General features: G+C 36.7%; 1 protein-coding gene across 1 annotated transcript; it reads right to left on the bottom strand.

Annotated features, from left to right (window-relative positions):
- Positions 1–6,733: 6,733 nt before the first annotated feature.
- ZNF383 (zinc finger protein 383) lies at positions 6,734–17,996 on the bottom strand. The gene is made up of 5 exons (XM_024733902.1): positions 17,953–17,996; positions 16,667–16,755; positions 14,356–14,482; positions 13,952–14,047; positions 6,734–9,039 (listed from the first exon to the last, which is right to left on the bottom strand). Exons 2-5 carry the CDS (start codon positions 16,673–16,675, stop codon positions 7,844–7,846), a joined length of 1,428 nt encoding a protein of 475 aa, XP_024589670.1. The 5' UTR covers positions 16,676–16,755; positions 17,953–17,996; the 3' UTR covers positions 6,734–7,843.
- Between the last annotated feature and the right edge of the window lie 598 nt (positions 17,997–18,594).

Genomic DNA, 18,594 nt, shown 5'->3' with positions numbered 1-18,594 from the left:
TTCATTAAGCCAAGGATGCATGCTGTGTTTTCTATGGTAACCATTGAAAAAGAGTCAAAATTTCATAACTAACAAGCTAAAAGAGACAGGAAGTAGAAAAAAAAAGTTCTTTATCTAGGGTAATTCAAGAAAGAGGAAAATAGTAATGACAAACAAATGGTATAATCCAAATGTCCTCAAATGGAAGAATAGTTTAAAAATTACGGTACATTCATACCATGGAAAAATACTCAGCAATAAAAAGGAACAAACTGGTACATGCAACAACTTGGATGGCTCTCAAGGCAATTATGCTGAGGGAAAAAAAGCCAATCGCAAAAAGATTACATGCTATATGATTCCATTTATATAACATTATTGAAATTTAGAAAATTATTGAAATGGCAAACAGATTAATGGTTACCAGGGCTTAAGGATGTGGGAAGGGGTGGATGTGGCTATGAAGTGGTAGCATAAGGTAGCCTTGTGGGGATTAAACAGTTTTGTATATTGTGGCTACATGAAACTTATACCCTTGATAAAATTATATAGAACTATTACCACACAAATAGAAATGAGTGCATATAAAACTGGTGAAAGCTGGTTAAATTTTGTGGATTGTACCCATGTCAATTTCACGGTTTTGATATTGTACTATAGTTATGCAAAATATAACCTTTGAGGGAAAATGAGTGAAGAGTACATGGTATCTCCCTATATGTGTATTTGCAACGTAATGTGAATCTAAAAGTATTTCAAAATAAAGAGTTTTTTAAAAACACAGATCAAAGAAAATTTTATGGTTGAATTTATTAAATTATTTAAATTATAATAAAAATAAAATGTAAGAAACTGAATGGGATGAGGTAAAGTTTATAGGGAAATTTGTAGTCGTAAATACACATATTAGAAAAGAAGAAATGGTGAAAATCAATGATATGAGAATTTTACAGCAAATTAAACCCAAAAATAGAAAAATACATAAAATTGGAAACGTCCACACAATAGAGAGTATCAAGAAAGCACAAAGTCGTTCTTTCAAAAGAGTAATAAACCACAAAGACTAATCAAGTGAAAAAGAAAAGGCACAAATAACCAACATCAGGAATACAATGTGGAACGTAATCTTAGAAAGAGTAAGATTATACTTATTGATCTGGGGGAATGTACAAGTTAGACTTGTTTGAGCAAAGCAAGTTAGAGAAAATAGTGCATAGCCTGATGCCATTAAAAAATTTGAGGGCTTCCCTGGTGGTGCAGTGGATAAGAACCTGCCTGCCAATGCAGGGGACATAGGTTCCATCCCTGGTCCAGGAAGATCCCACATGCCACGGAGCAACTAAGCCCGTGCGCCACAACTACTGAGTCTGCGCTCTAGAGCCCGTGCTCCGCAGCAAGAGAAGCCACCGCAATGAGAAGCCCGTGCACCGCAGCGAAGGGTAGCCCCTGCTCGCCACAACTAGAGGAAGGCTGCGTGCGGCCACGAAGACCCAGCACAGCCAAAAATAAATAAATTTTTAAAAAATTAAAAAAAAATTTGAACAAAGACAAATCAGATATGTGTGTAATGTTGGTAGGAGCAAGGAGAAAGGTGTGAAAAGGTAAATAAGCTTTGTTGAAATTGTACATAGGTCTGAAAGAATTGGTGTGGGTGCAGATATTATTTATATGTTTTTTCATTTTTTACTAGTTGTGGCTAAATATATTATTCTTGTAATTTTGGTAGAGGAATATAATAAAAGATATATTAAAAGTGTATACATGTAAGAAAAAAGAAAAGTTCTATTTCTGACAGCACCTATTCAAATATTAAAACAGAACTAGAAACAAAGCCAGTGCTGAACTGAAATTCCAGATACATTTTCTGTCTTTTTAAAGTCTTCAATTCTTGGAGATTTTTCTTCCTTAGACTAAAAATAACTGGTTTTCTCAAACGTTTTTAATGATGCAATTTAATGTATATCACTTATTCTTGTAAACATTACCATAATTCAGTCTCTCATAAGATATGACTAGAGGAGAAGTTACAGAGGAAGGAAAGATTTATGACATCTTTGGTGAGAGGCATTTCCTTCTGCAGAGCAGGACTAACTAGAGACTTTCTATAGGATCTAATATTACAGACATGGAAATCTCCTAACCCCAAATACTACCTACAACAATCTCCTAAACTTTACTTTTTACTCATGTGTTTTAGTTAAGTAAACATTTCCCAAGTGTGTTTCTCACAAACGTTAATGAAAATTAGGAGGAAAAAGTTGAACTCTGGGGTTTGTTGTGGTCCATTTCTGAACTTCTTCTTCTACTCTACTGACTTATTTGTCTATCCTTTGCAAACACCACAGTCTTTATTGGTTTATCATAGCTCTATAGCAAGTCTTGAAATCAGATACAAGTCCTCCAATTTGTTCTTTTTCAATACCGATGTTGGCTGTTCTAGGTCTTTGGATTCCTATACAAATTTTAGAAAACTTCTATCAATTTAAAATAAAAAGCAAGCTGGTATTTTGACTAGAATGGCATTGGAATCTATAGATAAATTTGGGGAAATTTTATTAAAGACATTGAGTTTTCCAATCCACAGCCATGATATCTCCATCTATTTAGATCTTATCGAGGGAATTCCCTGGCCGCCCAGTGACTAGGACTCAGCACTTTCACTGCCAGGGCTGGGTTCAATATCTGGCCAGGAACTAAGATCCCACAAGCTACGAGGTGTGGCCACAAAAAAAAAAAAAAAAAAAAAAGAGATTTTGTCTTTTTCCTTGGCAATGTTTTGTAGTTTTCCATAGAAAGATCTTTCATATCTTTTATCAAACTTATTCCTAAGTATTTTATACTTTTTGATACTATTATAAACTGATTTTTGTTTCATCTTACAATTGTACATTGCTAATATAAAGATGTACATATATGGTCAACTGATTTTTGATAAAAATACCAAAGCAACTCAATGGAAGAGATGAAAGTCTTTTTTAACAAGAAGTTGTGGAACAACTGACTATTTATGTGAGGAAAAAAATGAACCTTAATCTATGCTTCATATCATACACAAGTATTAATTCTAGGTGAATCATACACCTGAAGTTAAAACCATTGAACTCTATTTAGCTCGGTGTTAAAGAATATAATCTGTATGTTATTCCTTTGACAATACCTGAATCTTATTTTATAGCCCAACATGTAGTCTATCTTAGTGTTTTCTATGTCGTTGAAAAGCAAGTGTATTGTGCTGATTGAGAGTACCATTAAATAATGTCAGTTAGGTAAAGTCGGTTGAAAGTATTTTTTAAATCTTTTGCATTTGGGTTTTCTCCAGATTCTTATCCAACCAAAAAGTCCTAAGTATCTTTAGGCTCTACTAATTTCTTTTTATCTCTGCAAAGTGTCTTCATCTGTCAGGCCTACACCTTCATGCATCCATATCCATACCCACACCATGCACTGCATCCAAGAATGCAAAGTCATGCAGCAATCTGTTTACCTATCAAGGGCTTATTTTTATCAGGAATTCAGTTTCCTGCTTCCACCACTTTTTTTTTTTTTTTTGCCACACGGCATGTGGGATCTTAGTTCCCTGACCAGGGATCAGACCTGTGCCCCCTGCAGTGGAAGCGTGGAGTACTAACCACTGGACTGCCAGGGAACTCCCTACTACCACTCCTAGATAGTCCCATAGGAAAGTATGATTTTTACCTTGTCCAGGTTTTCTTGCTATCATGGGAATGAACACCTTTCATATTCTATATTCAGATTGCCATGAGAGTTGAAATTCTGATTGTTTTAACAACGTCCTTCCCACCTCCCACTACATCTTCATACTAAATGCATGGCAATGATTGGATTCATTAGCTGTTTTAAAGACTCTTCAAGTGACAAGTAGACAGGGTATAAATAAATGAATGAATGAATGCGGGGTATAAATGAATGATATTGCAGCAGGTAGGATAACTCAAGTTTATTTGTAAAATATATTCCGTTCTGTCAAATACTGATAAGAAAAGAAGGGTGCAGCTAGAATATATTGAGGCTTGATAATATATTTTCATTTACAGTGCTTTAGTTATTTAAACTCTAGAAATTCCATATGAATTATCTTGTGTTGTATTTCAAGAATGCCTTGCAATCCAAATCTATTTGGTTTCCGAGTTAAAATACTAAGGAATACTATGATAACTAAATCAATTTGATTTCCAAGTTTCAGAAACTGAGTAGCATGTTTGAATAAGGATTTATTAGAAATGTTTTGTTCCAAAATTCAGATTGTGACAAACATTTATCTCCTTTCAATAGATTACTAGATTTGATTTGCTAATTTTTAACATTGCATATTTTCATAACTGATTTTGGGCGTATTATCTTTTTGTGTTCTCCTAGTAAGTTTTATCTTTAGGATTATGACAGATTCATAAAAACAGGTAACTTGCTACCTCAGTCTATGTCCTGGAAGAGTTCCTAAAACATTTCATAGTTTCATCTATAAATATATCTTATTTGGTGTCTCTAGTGTAGCTGTGTGACATTGTTTTCTTAATTTACTTTATTTTTATTTTTGGCTGCGCCTTGAGGCTTGCGGGATCTTAGTTCCCCAACCAGGGATTGAACCCTGGCCCCCCAGCTGTGGAAGCGCAGAGTCCTTACCAGTGGACCACCAGGGAATTCCCATGACATTTATTTATTTGGTTTAATTTTAAAATGTTCCTTTTGGAAAGGAGTCTATTAAGATTTTACGCTTCTTCTCTAGTCAATTCTGATATCAAGTCCATCCAATTTCTTTATAAAAATCAGACACTTTGTCCAGATTTTCAGATATATTATAAAAATGTCTATAGTACTAACTTTTAAGTTTTTTGAGATAAAATTCATACACCGTAATATTCACCCCCCTTTTAAAGTATACTGTTCAGTGGTTTTTATTATATTCACAAAGTTGTACAACACAACTAATCCCAGAATATTTTAATCACCCAGAAAGATAGTGTCCTTTTAAATTTAAATATGTAGTCATTTCAGTGTCTCATTCACAGTGCTGTTCATTCGTCATCTGTACTCCCCCACCTGAATCACTAGTTTGTCTACTTTTTTTCAGTCAAGTAAATTTTCTGTTTTAGATTGTTTACTTGTTTCTGTCATTTATTTCTGCATTTTATAACTAACAATGCCTTTCTGTACCCGATTTAGATATATTTTTGCTTGTTTTATCTCCCTGGGTTCTCTATTGATTTTATTTATTAATCATTTCTAGTATTTTATTTTTTTAACTTTTATTTGCATTTATTTTTTGTGGCATTTATTCCCAGGCCATAAATGTTTGTTTCTTCAGTTTCTTCTGGCATATCTTTTACTTCTGGGCAACCTCCTCTTCTGGTTTAGGAACAATCTGTTCTTTTTCAGTAAGGATCACCTCAATGTGGCAGGGAGAGCTCATGTATGGGTTGATCTGACCATGAGCTCTGTAAGTCCTGTGCCGCATCTTGGGGGGGCTTTGTTCACCTGGATGTGCTCAATGACCAGAGAATCTACATCTAAGCCCTTAAGTTCAGCATTCCTCTCTGCATTTTTGAGCATGTGCAGTAAAAATTCAGCACTTTTTTTGGGCCACCGACCCTGCATTCAGCCCGTGTTGGGCCTGGGCACACCTACCACCTCCACCTTTGTAATGACAGAATAGCACACATTGCTTCTTTAAAGTGACATCCTTCAGATACTTGGTGGCTTTTCGGATGTGCATACCCTTAATGACCTGGGCAGTTTCACGAGTGTTCTTTTTTTTTTTTTCACGAGTGTTCTTAAAGTGAACACAAAGATTTGAACCTCTTGACTTGCATGATTTTGTGGCGTTTTCTGGGCCAAGTGAATAGCGAACCATTTTTAGAGGTCATCTCAGGCCGCTTCCCAGAAAAGTCTAGTATTTTAATGTATGCATGCACACTGGGTTATAAAACTTCCAATACAACTTTGGCTGCCACTCACAGATTTGTTTTTTAATATTTATTTATTTATTTTGGCTGGGCCAGGTCTTAGCTGTGGGATCTTCATTGCGGCATGCGAGATCTTTAGTTGCGGCACGCAGACTCTTAGTTGTGGCATGTGGACTCTTAGTTGCAGCATGCATGTGGGATCTAGTTCCCCGACCAGGAATTGAACCCTGGGCCCCTGCATTGGGAGCACAGTCTTACCCACGGGACCACCAGGTAAGTCCCACAGGTTTTTCAATTGTGTTCTCATATTCATTCACGTTTAAATAATGTGTATATTAAGGTTTTAGTTCCTTAACCCATGTTAATCAAGAGGGGACACTAAATTAATATTCAGATATTTGCTGGCCATCCTTTTGTTACTGTCTCCCCCATTCTGGACAAATAATGTGCCCTGTATATTTTCTTTTTCGGGAACTAATTATTAGGAAAAATATTCTTATCTCTTCCTGCTTATTTGACTGTGCTTTCAACTACCCATCATTGTATCCACAGGGTATTAATCTTTGTGCAGCATAGAAAATAGTCTGAACGTAGACTACCCATGCAAACTTTTTTTTTTCCCTTTTGAAATTCCATGCAGAATAATGAGTGATGGGGAAAGCTTTCCTAAGTTCATTACACTTATTTCTCTTTTTTCATTATTAATTCTTGGATTTAGACAAAAGTAAACAACATGGTTAAAATCCTTTCCACAAATAATAATGACGATAATTATGAAAATGGGTGTATCAATGATAATAGTGGACAGCTTTTACTAAACATTTACTACATGATAGGAAAAGTTCTAAACACTTTATTAACTCATTGAATCCTCACAACAAACCAATACATAGAACGTGATTATATTTACTAATACATAAAAAATAAAATGTCACTAACATATATAAGTAAAAAGTTAAAAAAACCTGGAAGCATAAATAATACCGGTAACAGTAGTTAATTACCTTTCTAGTATGAGCTTAGGCTTAGGGTTAATGAAAAGGAAAAAAACAGTTTATAAAGGAGAAAATATGGATAATTTCAGCAACTTACATAGATGTTTTAAAAAGGAAAAAACCAAGCATCCAAAGATAAATTTTGGGTCATATTAGTCAGGAAAGATTTTATAACTGAAAACAATTAGATGCAACCATAACATGAATAATAAATAAGGTCACTTAAAAAATTCATTAAGTACATCGATAAAGATAAAAATCTGTATTTACTGAAATGGCAATCATATTTTGTAGCATTATAAAAGCCAACACATGTGTACCAGGTGAAGGTGCAACATGTGTACCATGACTACATTTTCTTTAAAAACAAAGTCTGGTAGGATTTGCTCTACCAACTTGAGAGTCATCATCTATAGTTCGTATGATTACAATTAATCTTGGCTTTTTTAATTTCTAGTTTTCTGATATTGTTTTATAATAAAAAATATAAATTTGTGAAATGAAACAAAAAGACTTACAGTGACGTCAAAAAAAGGTTATATTGTAATTAATTCTACAAGGAATTACAAGGTCACACAATTTAAACAGTGTGATGTTGGTATAAGCACAAATATATATATATCAGAGAAGAAAGCATAGCCTTAAGGCTCAAGCAAATATAAACAGGAATATAATCTATCTCCAAGAAGGTAGAACAAAATAATAGGAAAGGAAAAAATTGTTGAACTGCCATTAGTACAAGATGGGGTGGGGGAAGTAACGGGGAGGGACAGGCAAATGTCAATTTAGAATCCAAATTCATAACTTAGAGTAAAATATATTTGGATTAAAAAGAAATATAAAATAAAATTAAGAAACAAAAAATAGTGAAAGAGGGTAACTATCACACATGAATATTTGTTGTTGTTGTTTAAAATATCAGGAAGGTGACAAGAGCTTTAGCTTTTATTATTCATCAGTATGAATTCCCTGATGACGAATGAGATCTGAGCCACTACTAAATGCCTTTCCACATTCCTTACAATTATAGGGCTTTTCACCAGTATGAATTCTGAGGTGTCGAGTAAGGTTTGAGCATTTATTAAAGGCCTTTCCACATTCATTACATTCATATGGTTTTTCATCTGTATGAATTCTCTGGTGTTGAAAAAGCTGTGAGTTCTGAGTAAAGGCCTTCCCACATTCAAGACATTCAAAAGGTTTCTCACCAGCATGAATTCTCTGATGCTGACGAAGTTGTGAGCTCTGAGTAAAAGCCTTCCCACATTCCTTACAATCATAGGGTTTCTCCCCAGTGTGAATTCTCTGATGATTAGTAAGTGCTGAGCCACTACTAAAGGCTTTGCCACATTCTTTGCACTCATAGGGTTTCTCACCTGTATGAATTCTCTGATGCTGTACAAGCTTTGAGCTCTGAGTAAAAGCTTTGCCACATTCCTTACATTCATAGGGTTTCTCACCTGTATGAATTCTCACATGTTGAAAAAGTTGTGAGCTCTTAGTAAAGGCTTTCCCACATACTTTACATTCATACGGTTTTTCACCAGTGTGAATTCTCTGATGGTCAATAAGATTTGAGCAATAACTAAAGGCCTTCCCGCATTCCTTACATTCATAGGGTTTCTTACCGGTATGAATTCTCTGATGTTGAGAAAGGTATGAGCTACAGCTGAAGGCCTTTCCACATTCTTTACATTCAAAGGGTTTTTCACCGGTATGAATTTTCAGATGTCGAGTAACATGTGAGCCACAACTAAAGAATTTCCCACACTCCTTACATTCATAAGATTTTTCGCCAATATGAATTCTCTGATGTTGAAGAAATTGTGAATTCTGACTAAAGATCTTTCCACATTTCTTACATTCATATGGTTTCTCTTCACTGTTAATTATTTGATGTAGAGTAAAGAATGTCTGTTGAATAGATGTGGGCATGTATTCATGAGTGAACATTTCTTGGCTGAAATGCCCATTTTGATATCCCACTTGTCTTTCAAAGTGGTTTCTATATTCCAAAACATCTCTAAAACTGGAGTATTCAAGGCCATGCTTTGTAAGTCCCATCATCTCCCTCTGGCATGATTCTATTTCATAAACTTCCTTCTTTAGTGATAATAACTTGGTTTCACACATTGATTCCAGATCTGAAAGAAAATAAAATGGTAAATATTCTTCCCCCACCTCGTTTGTGAAAAGTTAAACTTTTATAATAGAAATGGAAAAACTAAAGTGAAAATAATATCTGGTAGTGAATGACAGAGTTCTCAAGTATATCTGTTTAATCTGAAAAATGGACAAGAAACGCACAAAATTAAGGAGGTATAATGCAGGAAGCAGCAGGAGGAGACTATGGAAATAGGAAACCACAATGATTCTCAAATACTGATGTGGATCAGAATCATCTGAAAAGTTGATAAATATACAATGCTTGGGCATATTAAAAGATGACTAGTTTTATATACATCTCTATAAGCTTGCATGTATGTGTATGTAAGAAAGAGAGTACATCATCATACTATATATATTACAAAAAGTGGACAATTTGCTACCTCCATTAAAGGTCTACTGAGAGGAATAAACGCATATAGGGGGAGATTCTTGGGCTCTGTAGTATGATAAAGTATAAATTTGATCTTTGTCCCCAGTTCCTAACACAGAGCTTGAAAAACCCTTTGAATTTCCTGAGTGATAGCAGTGTTTTCATTATGCTAATGAGGTGACTCATGGTGGACCCCTAGATAGTTTTAGGATGGGGAATGGTCACTAGAAAGACCCAGCATATGATTAGAGGATTGGGACTTTCAGCTGCTTGACCTCTGGGGTGGAGAGAGAAGCTAGAGATTGAGTGGCCAATGCCTTAATCAATCATGCCAATGTAATTAAGCCCTAATAAAAACTCTGGACACCGAAGCTCAATGGAGATTTTTGGTTGGTGAACACACTGAGGCGCTTCACCAGGAGGGTGACACACTTTGACTTCACAGGGAGAGGTTATGGAACCTCTGCCTCCAGAAGCCTACCCTAACTCATCTGATATGTATCCTTTACAGTAAAACTGCACTTGTAAGTACAGAGCTTTCCTAAGTTCTGTGAATCATTCTAGCAAAGCCTGCAGGGGCCATGGAAATCCCAAATTTATAGCCAGTTGGTCAGAAGTGTGGGTGGTCTGAGGAACCCCTGAGACTTGCAGCTGGTGTCAGAAGTGAGGGCAGTCTTGTGTAAGACTGGCTATTAACCTGTGGGGTCTAAGCTAACTCTGGGTAGTTAGTGTCAGAATTAAACTGCAGTACACCCAGTTGGGGATAAAACAGAATAGGGTCCATAATAAAGGGCATACTAGATGCAATTTAAAAGCGATTACAGAGGGTCAGCCAGATGGGGGAACAGCCTAAGATAAGTCAACGAACTGATTTGATGTGAGTGGCAGATAGGGAAGACTCAGAGCATGCTATGTGCTGAGGATTCAGTGAAAATACTGTTTGCCTTGGAATTCCGTGATGCTGATCTTGGGACAAGGGAGAGACTTGCTCATGTACCACTGCAGTGACTGAGAGGGGAGACTCCTGAAGTTTAAGGCAGACAGAGAGAAAAAAGACACAGTGCAACAGCAAAGGAAACAATAAACAAAATGAAAAGACAACCTATGGAATGGGTGAAAATATTTGCAAACAATGCCACCAACAAGAGCTTAATTTCCAAAATATACAAATAGCTCATACAGCTCAATATCAAAAAAATCAACCCAATCGGGACTTCCCTGGTTGTCCAGTGGATAAGACTCTGTGCTCCCAATGCAGGGGGCCTGAATTCGATCCCTGGTCAGGGAACTAGATCTCACATGCTGCAACTAAGAGTTCTCATGCAGCAATGAAGATCCCACATGCTGCAACTAAGACCCTGTGCAACCAAATAAATAGATAAATATTTTTTTAAAAAATCAACCCAATCAAAAAATGGGCAGAAGATCTAAATAGACATTTCTCCAAAGAAGACATTCAGGGGACTTCCCTGGTGGCACAGTGGTTAAGAATCCGCCTGCCAATGCAGGGGACACGGGTTCGATTCCTGGTCCAGGAAGATCCCACATGCCGTGGAGCAACTAAGCCTGTGCTCCACAACTACTGAGCCTGTGCTCTAGAGCTTGCAAGCCACAACTACTAAGCCTGTGCACCACAACTACTGAAGCCCGCACACCCTAGAGTCCGCATGCCACAACTACTGAGCCCATTAGCTGCGACTACTGAAGCCCACACGCCCCAGAGCCTATGTGCTGCAACAAACTGAGCCCGCATGCTACAACTACTGAAACCGTGCACCTAGAGCTCTTGCTCTGCAACAAGAGAAGCCACTGCAATGAGAAGCCCGTGCACCTCAATGAAGAGTAGCCCCCACTCGCCATAACTAAAGAGAAAGCCCATACACAGCAATGAAGACCCAACACAGCCAGAAAAAAAACAAAGAAGACATTCAGATGGCCAACAGGCACATGAAAAGATGCTCAACATTGCTAATCATCAGGGAAATGCAAATCAAAACCAAAACCACAATAAGATATTACCTCACAACTGTCAGAATGGCCATCATCCAAAAGTCTACAAATAATAAATACTAGAGAGGGTGTGGAGAAAGGGAACCCTTATACACTATTGGTAGGAAATGTAAATTGGTGCAGCCACTATGGAGAATAGTATGGTGGTTCCTTAAAAAACTAAAAATAGAGTTACCATATGATCCAGCAATCCCACTCCAGGCATATATCCAGAAAAGACAAAAACTATAATTTGAAAAGATACATGCCCCCCAATGTTCATAACAGCACTATTTATAATAGCCAAGACATAGAAGCAAGCTAAATGTCCACTGACAGATGAATGGATAAAGAAGATGTGGTATATATACATACACACACACACATACATACATACACACACAATGGAATATTACTCAGCCACAAAAAAGAATGAAACAATGCCATTTGCAGCAACATGGATGGACCTAGAGATGATCATACTAAGTGAAGTAAGTTAGACAAATACTGTATGATATCACTTATATGTGGAATTTTAAAAAATGATACAAATGAACTTATTTACAAAACAGAAACAGACTCACAGACCTAGAAAACAAACTTATGGTTACCAAAGAGGAAATATGGGGGGAGGGAATAAATGAGAAGTTTGGGATTAGCAGATACAAACTACTATACATAAAATAAACAACTAGGTCCTACTGTATAGCACAGGGAACTATATTCAGTATCTTACAATAAACTATAATGAAAAAGAATCTGAAAAAATCTATATATATGTATAACTGAATCACTTTGCTGTATACCAGAAACTAACACAATATTGTAAATCAACTATACTTCAATTTAAAAAAAAGAACAATATAAGGGAAAAATAATTCTCAGGAGTTTCATACAAGGATTGTAAAAAATAATAATAAGACACAGTGCAAGATACTACCATGGAAAGATGACAGGAGTCAGAAGCAGATTGATGAGAGCTGAGTCCCATCACTGAGAGTTACTTACTATAGGTTCCTAGGCAATTATTTAACCTTTCTAGTCCCCATTTCACCTGTAAAAGGGAGATAATCCTTAATTCATGATTACTAAGAGTGTGATGAAAAGTGTTAGTGAATGTCTTTGAGTAAAGTGTTCAGTATTTGATAACTATTATTATAAAGCAATTTCTTACCCAAAATGGAGATTTTAGGCAAATTAAACAGCGTGAAGATGTCAAAATGGAGCCTATTAGAACATCTCAAGCCAGAAACAGGGAATGCATTTCAGCGTGTTCTTCTTCCTCCTACCTCCATAGGACCTTTCAGCAAGTTTCATCTAGTTAAGCTCTTCAGTAGCTTTTCTATCTCCACTGCCAATACCCTATTCCAAACCAGAATCATCTGTTACTCAGACCACTCAAGTAGCCTCCTAACCCAGATCCCCACCAAGTTTTCACAGTTTTTAATCTCTTCAGGCACAAAAATGACATTTGGCCTGGCCTTCCACTGCTCAAAATCCAAACTCCTCATAACCACTGGCAAAGGCTGAATAATGTGGTTCCTACTTGTCTCTCCAATCTCGACTCACACTCCACACATGCTTGCTCTTGGGCCCCAACAACGCTAGCTTTCTTTCAGTTCTTCAAACACACCAAGTTTTCCCCTCCTAGAAGGGCCTTCACAGGGGTTCTTCCCTCTGCCTGGAGTTTTCTTCTTTATAAACACATTAAAGAGTAAGACCTAGCAGTGAGCCTAATACTATAGTAATTCTGAAATAGTGATGAGCATAAATGGTATTTCAATATGTCTACAGCAACAATAAAATGATATGAAAATATCTGTGATTTCCATTCATGTCAAAGTCACAGGAACTACTAACACTGTTACGGTTTGTTGCATATACCATAACAGGAAGAAATGCTAAAGTTCAATTAGAGGATACTGAATATAAAGATGCATTTTTTTCTTTTCAACCAAGTTCATCAACTCCCTCAATTCTATCCAAAGGAACCCAAATCATTGGCCAGCAGCTATAAGGAAGACTAGTACTTGGAAGGGAGGGGCAGTGCAGATACATGCAGACATGCGCCCACGCGCGCACACACACAGATACTATTTTGGGAGTTGTAACAGAAAACATTTAGATGAGTCGAAGAGGAAGAAAAGCTAGCAAGGAACTGAATCTAAAATATGGGTAAAAGAGTTTTCTTTGTGGGGGATGTGAAGAGCACCTTCTACTTGAAATTAAGAGGGGGAGTGGAGAAGAGTAGTAGAAAGCAGTTAAGTGAGGGAAGGAATGAAACAGGTCATTTGTAAACTCGTGCTAAAAAGACTTAGTTTTGAATATCGAAATATTCACGCCCTTCAACCTGTCCACCTTTACGACACTAAAAAAAAAAAAAAAAAAAAAAAAAAAGACTTAGTTTTTCCCACAGGCCTATGGTTTTGATGGGAGCTTAGATAACATCTCAAAGGTGCTGTTTCTTCACTGATCAACTGAGTTATTGCCTGTAGTGCCCTGCTTCTGTCCAATCATTTCTCACTCACCTGAACACAGGCCTCTTGTCAGCTCTCTGCCAATCATCCAGGGCTCTTTCCCCTGTTCCAATAAGGAGATAACTTGAGGCTTAGGAATGTAAAGTCCTGCTCACAAGAAAAGATATGGAACATGGTTATGCTGTGGGTAAATCTGATCCAGAAGTAAGATCCAGTCCCTTGATGATCAAGGAAGAGATGCCACTACAGGAACAGTCAAACAAAGAAGATGAAGCTCAGCCACAGCCAATTGGAGCTGCCCATTTCCCACTCTTCCTTTTCATTTCAGTTCAAACCATTTACTTGGGAACAGGGAGCAGAAATTCAGCTGGTAGCTTGAAAAGCAGCTGAGAAATTCACTGTGGAAGAAACAGACATTCCAGAGAACTCAAAATTACTGGGATAGATGCCCTTACCCACTGACACCAGATTGCTATAGTTCTCCAACATCACATCTCTGTACAAGTCCCTCTGAGCAGGGTCCAGGAATTCCCACTCCTCTTGAGAGAAGTCTACAGACACATCACTGAACATCACTGATCCCTGAAACAACAGACACGTGTATTATTTGTGTAACAAAAAGAAATATTTCAGAGACTACTGTGTTTATATTTGGGAGTAAAGCAAAGAGCAATTATATTGGTGTCACTAAGAACCAGGATCTTTAGATCCTAGAAACAGGTGCAAGAGTTGTCAGTTTATTTCGTATTAAAAAAAAAAAATTCCTCACTCAGTCCATAGAAAAGGCCTAGAAACAATAATTAACCCAGTAGTGATGAGCATCCCTAGTGTCTAGATTGTAGTCTCTAAGTATCGTATTCAAATAAAAGTAACCAAAGTTGGGAAGGAGACAATTTCAGAATTGAGTCAAATGCATAGGATGAGTCTGAACATTCTGTTGTATCAGAAAACAAGAGAGCTATCAAAAACTACTAGAATCATGTTAAAAGGACGCAGGAACCTACTTGAAAAGCCTCCCATTGGCCAAAGACAGCATAATTTGAGGATCAAATGTAATGGACTGATGAGATCAAAAATGTTTAAATCCATGAGCTCATAACAATATTGAACAAAAAATTACTAGCCATCTTTGTAGGATTCTAAGAGACCAACTCATTCTTTTAAAAACTGGTAAATAAGGGGTAAGAATCAAACATTCTTTTCCATACAAACTGTCCTTTAGGGTAACCAAACATTTGATGAGACATTTTACTTTACAGGTAGTACTCTACCTAATCTATGAAGAAGGAATGACAGAATTTAGATATCATTTTGCAGCCTCTAATGAATTAATAAATCTAGACAATAATCATCACTGGTGGCTAACATTACAAAAGGAAAGAGAACCAGAAATAATACGCCCCCTAATGGAACCACACATCACCACCTAGGAAATATTCCTGACAAAAAAATCCCAACTGAACCTGACCACGTTTCTAGACCTAACTACTGACTCTCAGGAAACACTTAAATGATACCAGAGAGAAGAAATCAGCAAAATCCAAACAGTGGACAAATGAATCTGTTTTTCTTTCCCAACAAAAACTGCACAGAAAGAAAAGAGATGGAAGGGGTACCTACAAAGTAAGAGACTGGAGAGACATATTAACCAATTGCAGTGCACAGTCCTTCTCTGGATTCTAATTCAAATAAATGATTAAAAAAGTAGACAGTTATGATAATTTGAACACTGGCTATTGATATTAACAAATGATTTTTAACTTTTTCAGATGCAATAATGGCATAATGATTGTTTTTTTTTTAAAAAATAAACCTTATCCTTGAGAGATACATACCAATTTGAATTTGCTTCAAAAAAATCCTGTGTGTGGGAGTGAGGTTAAGGGAGTGTGCATGGAAGAAACAAGTAGAGGTATGGATGAAACAAGATTGACTGTGAGTTGATAATAGTTGAAACTTAATGGTGAGCTTATGGTAGTTCACAAGACTACTTTTCTGTGTCTGGAATTTATTATAACAAAGCTTTCTAAAGAAGGTTCTTCTGAGACCTCTGATCTCAACAAGTTATGAAGTGGCTGAACTCACTATAATCATCCATCATCCTTATCCTTATTTCTGAGATAAAGAAAATTGGTGATTCATTTGGAAATTCCTCATGACTCACACTTCCTGTTCAAACTTAAATTGGACTTCTTCATGGATACCCTAAAAGAGTCACAGAGATCTGCCTGTATCAGCTACCAACCCAACAATCCTCCAAGCCCCATAAACCAGGAGACCTTGCAACACTCTAATATTTGGAGCTACCAATACCACCTCCTGTCCTATTTTACTGGAGAATACTGATCTGTAGAGATAATCTTGGCTTTTCCATGTTTGTCTCAGCTAAGCAACTCATACCTCCACCTTGTCAAATCACTGCCCAGACAGGACAAGTTTATTCTACAAATCTACTCTTGTTTCCTTTAAGAAAATGCATTTCTTCTCCATCATAGTCCCTGGGAAAGGGCTGAGAAAAGAGATGCTCAATTATTTACTGAATGAAAATATTAAAACTGAGTCAAAAGAATAGGAGCACTAAGGAATGATAATAGGATTATCTGACTAGAATGAGAGGAAATAGGGACCAGGACCTGAAGGAACCCTCATAGCCAGAAATGTCAGGAGAAAGAAAGCAAATGCTCACATGCCCTTTAAAAAAAATTTTTTTTTTTCTTAGAAAGAACTGAATGTCAGGAAGGTAAGAAAGAGCATCAACTAACTCACCTGGGCCATGGCTTTCAGTATTACAGGAGATGATCACTCCTCCTTGGGGCTGTTCTCCTGGAAAAGGATAGTGTTCTGAGAAGGCAGGCCTGGGGAAGCAAAGAAATGCTCTAGAAACAACACTGGCTTTACAGCTTTCAGACTCTCCAGGCAAAATTACCTCTACTTCCCTTGGTCTTAGGATATAACTCTAGTGAGTGGGAATATGGAATAAATCCCCCTCCTATCTCAGCTCCAGAAACCCCAGGCTTTAGCTGCAGTAAGATGGATCCTGGCTAGTCAATCCAAAGAAACACAGACTCCTATTGCCTCTCCTTCACCCAAACAACCCAGGTTCCTGTCTCAGCCAGTGATTCAAGCAAGACCTTGCCCCATCTCAGTGCTGTTGTTGCTCTGAACCCAAGACAGCGCTGCTATGACTTGCCCTGAGCAGATCCCTCCTCTGTAGCCCTCAGGTCCCCAAGCCAGACTCACCTAAATGGTGCTTTTGGCCAGGAACACAGTTCAATCTAATTAGAAGGACTAAAGACTTCCCAAATCAAGTCTCATTTCCCAAGCCTGAGAAAGTCAAATTCCCCCTACCACACCCCTGCACCCATACCCATACTGAGGCACTCCTCATCCTTATGTTCTAGCTCTCATTTGTTAAAAAACAAAACAAACAAACAAAAAACTTTGCTTATGTGTTTTACCCACACAAAACTGTCAAAATGTCAACTTTTCTAGCTCTGGGATAAGATCTTTCTTACCTATACATATTTATATAAATTTCTCTTTTTTAATTTTAATGCTTTCATTTGTTACATTTAAATCTTTAATCAATTATTATTTTATTTTGGTATAAAATTATTTGGTAAAAGACAATGGAATAAGATTAGCAATTATTATTTTATTTTAGTATAAGAAATGAGTTAAGAATCCTACTTTATTTCCCCCCAGAGAGGGCTACCCTGGTGTACTTAAAACACATGCGAATAATATTTCATAAGACATAAAATGCACCATTATTTTATATGTCACTAAGAAAGAAAGAAACTATTTAAGATATAACCTGATTTCAGGTATGTTGAAATGAGGAAAAAAAGTGAGCCTTAGAATAGATGACTATGGAATGTATTTTGTCTACTGATTTAAATGCTACCCTTATCATAGATGATACATGTTTGGATTTATTTGTGATTCTATTTTGATTCAGTGATCTCTTTATTATTTTGCCAGTACCACATTCTCTATATAATTTAAAAATATGTTTTAATGTCTTAATAAAAGCCCCCTCCACTACATACCAATTAGAATGGCCAAAATCCAGAACACTGATAACACCAAATGCTGGCCTGGATGTGGAGCAACAGGAACTCTCATTCATTGCTGGTGAGAATGCAAAATGGTACAGCCACTTTGGAAGACAGCTTGGCAGCTTCGTACAAAATCAAACATACTCTTACCATATGGAGTTGAGAATACCTAGTGGGATGGAGAAAAAGTTCAGGAAAAGGAAAGAGAAGCAATCATCAAAGTTATCTCACTGCAAACTCCTAGTTCAAGGAGTCAGAAGGTTAAACTTTTTCTTTAAAGTTTATGGTATTGATTAGTTCAGTGAAATGGACACTGTTTATTATCTAACACTGACTGAAAAGCTTATCCATGGGCAAGAAATCAAATGGCTCACAGAGAAGCTTGATAGTAGAAGTTATGGGAAAGAACAAAGCAATTGTTTTCTAGTTGTTTCCTATGGAGTACTGCTTTTCTAATAGATTTAGGAAAAAAAAAAGTTAAATAATACTGTTGATAGTGCCTTCTCCCTGATTTTACTATGAAGGCTTCTAGTATTTCACTATTAGGCATTAGGTTAGTTTTTTTTTAACTTTTTAATACAGAAATTTCCAAACATACATAAAAGTAGAATTTAAATAGTATAAAAAACCTTC

The sequence above is a fragment of the Neophocaena asiaeorientalis genome, unplaced genomic scaffold (assembly GCF_003031525.2).
Source record: "Neophocaena asiaeorientalis asiaeorientalis breed wild unplaced genomic scaffold, Neophocaena_asiaeorientalis_V1.1 scaffold280, whole genome shotgun sequence".
NCBI classification, from domain to species: domain Eukaryota; kingdom Metazoa; phylum Chordata; class Mammalia; order Artiodactyla; family Phocoenidae; genus Neophocaena; species Neophocaena asiaeorientalis.
Note: the sequence above shows the minus strand (reverse complement) of the source record. Positions and strands in the feature narration are given on the sequence as shown.

What these genes read in the sequence shown, in the direction of transcription:
- ZNF383 (XM_024733902.1), bottom strand. An exon ending in TAGCAATCTGGTGTCAGTGG is followed by an intron (nt 14,048 to 14,355) that starts GTAAGGGCATCT and finishes TCTTGTGAGCAG; the next exon opens with GACTTTACATTCCTAAGCCT. An exon ending in GACAAGAGGCCTGTGTTCAG is followed by an intron (nt 9,040 to 13,951) that starts GTGAGTGAGAAA and finishes ATTTTCTTTCAG; the next exon opens with ATCTGGAATCAATGTGTGAA.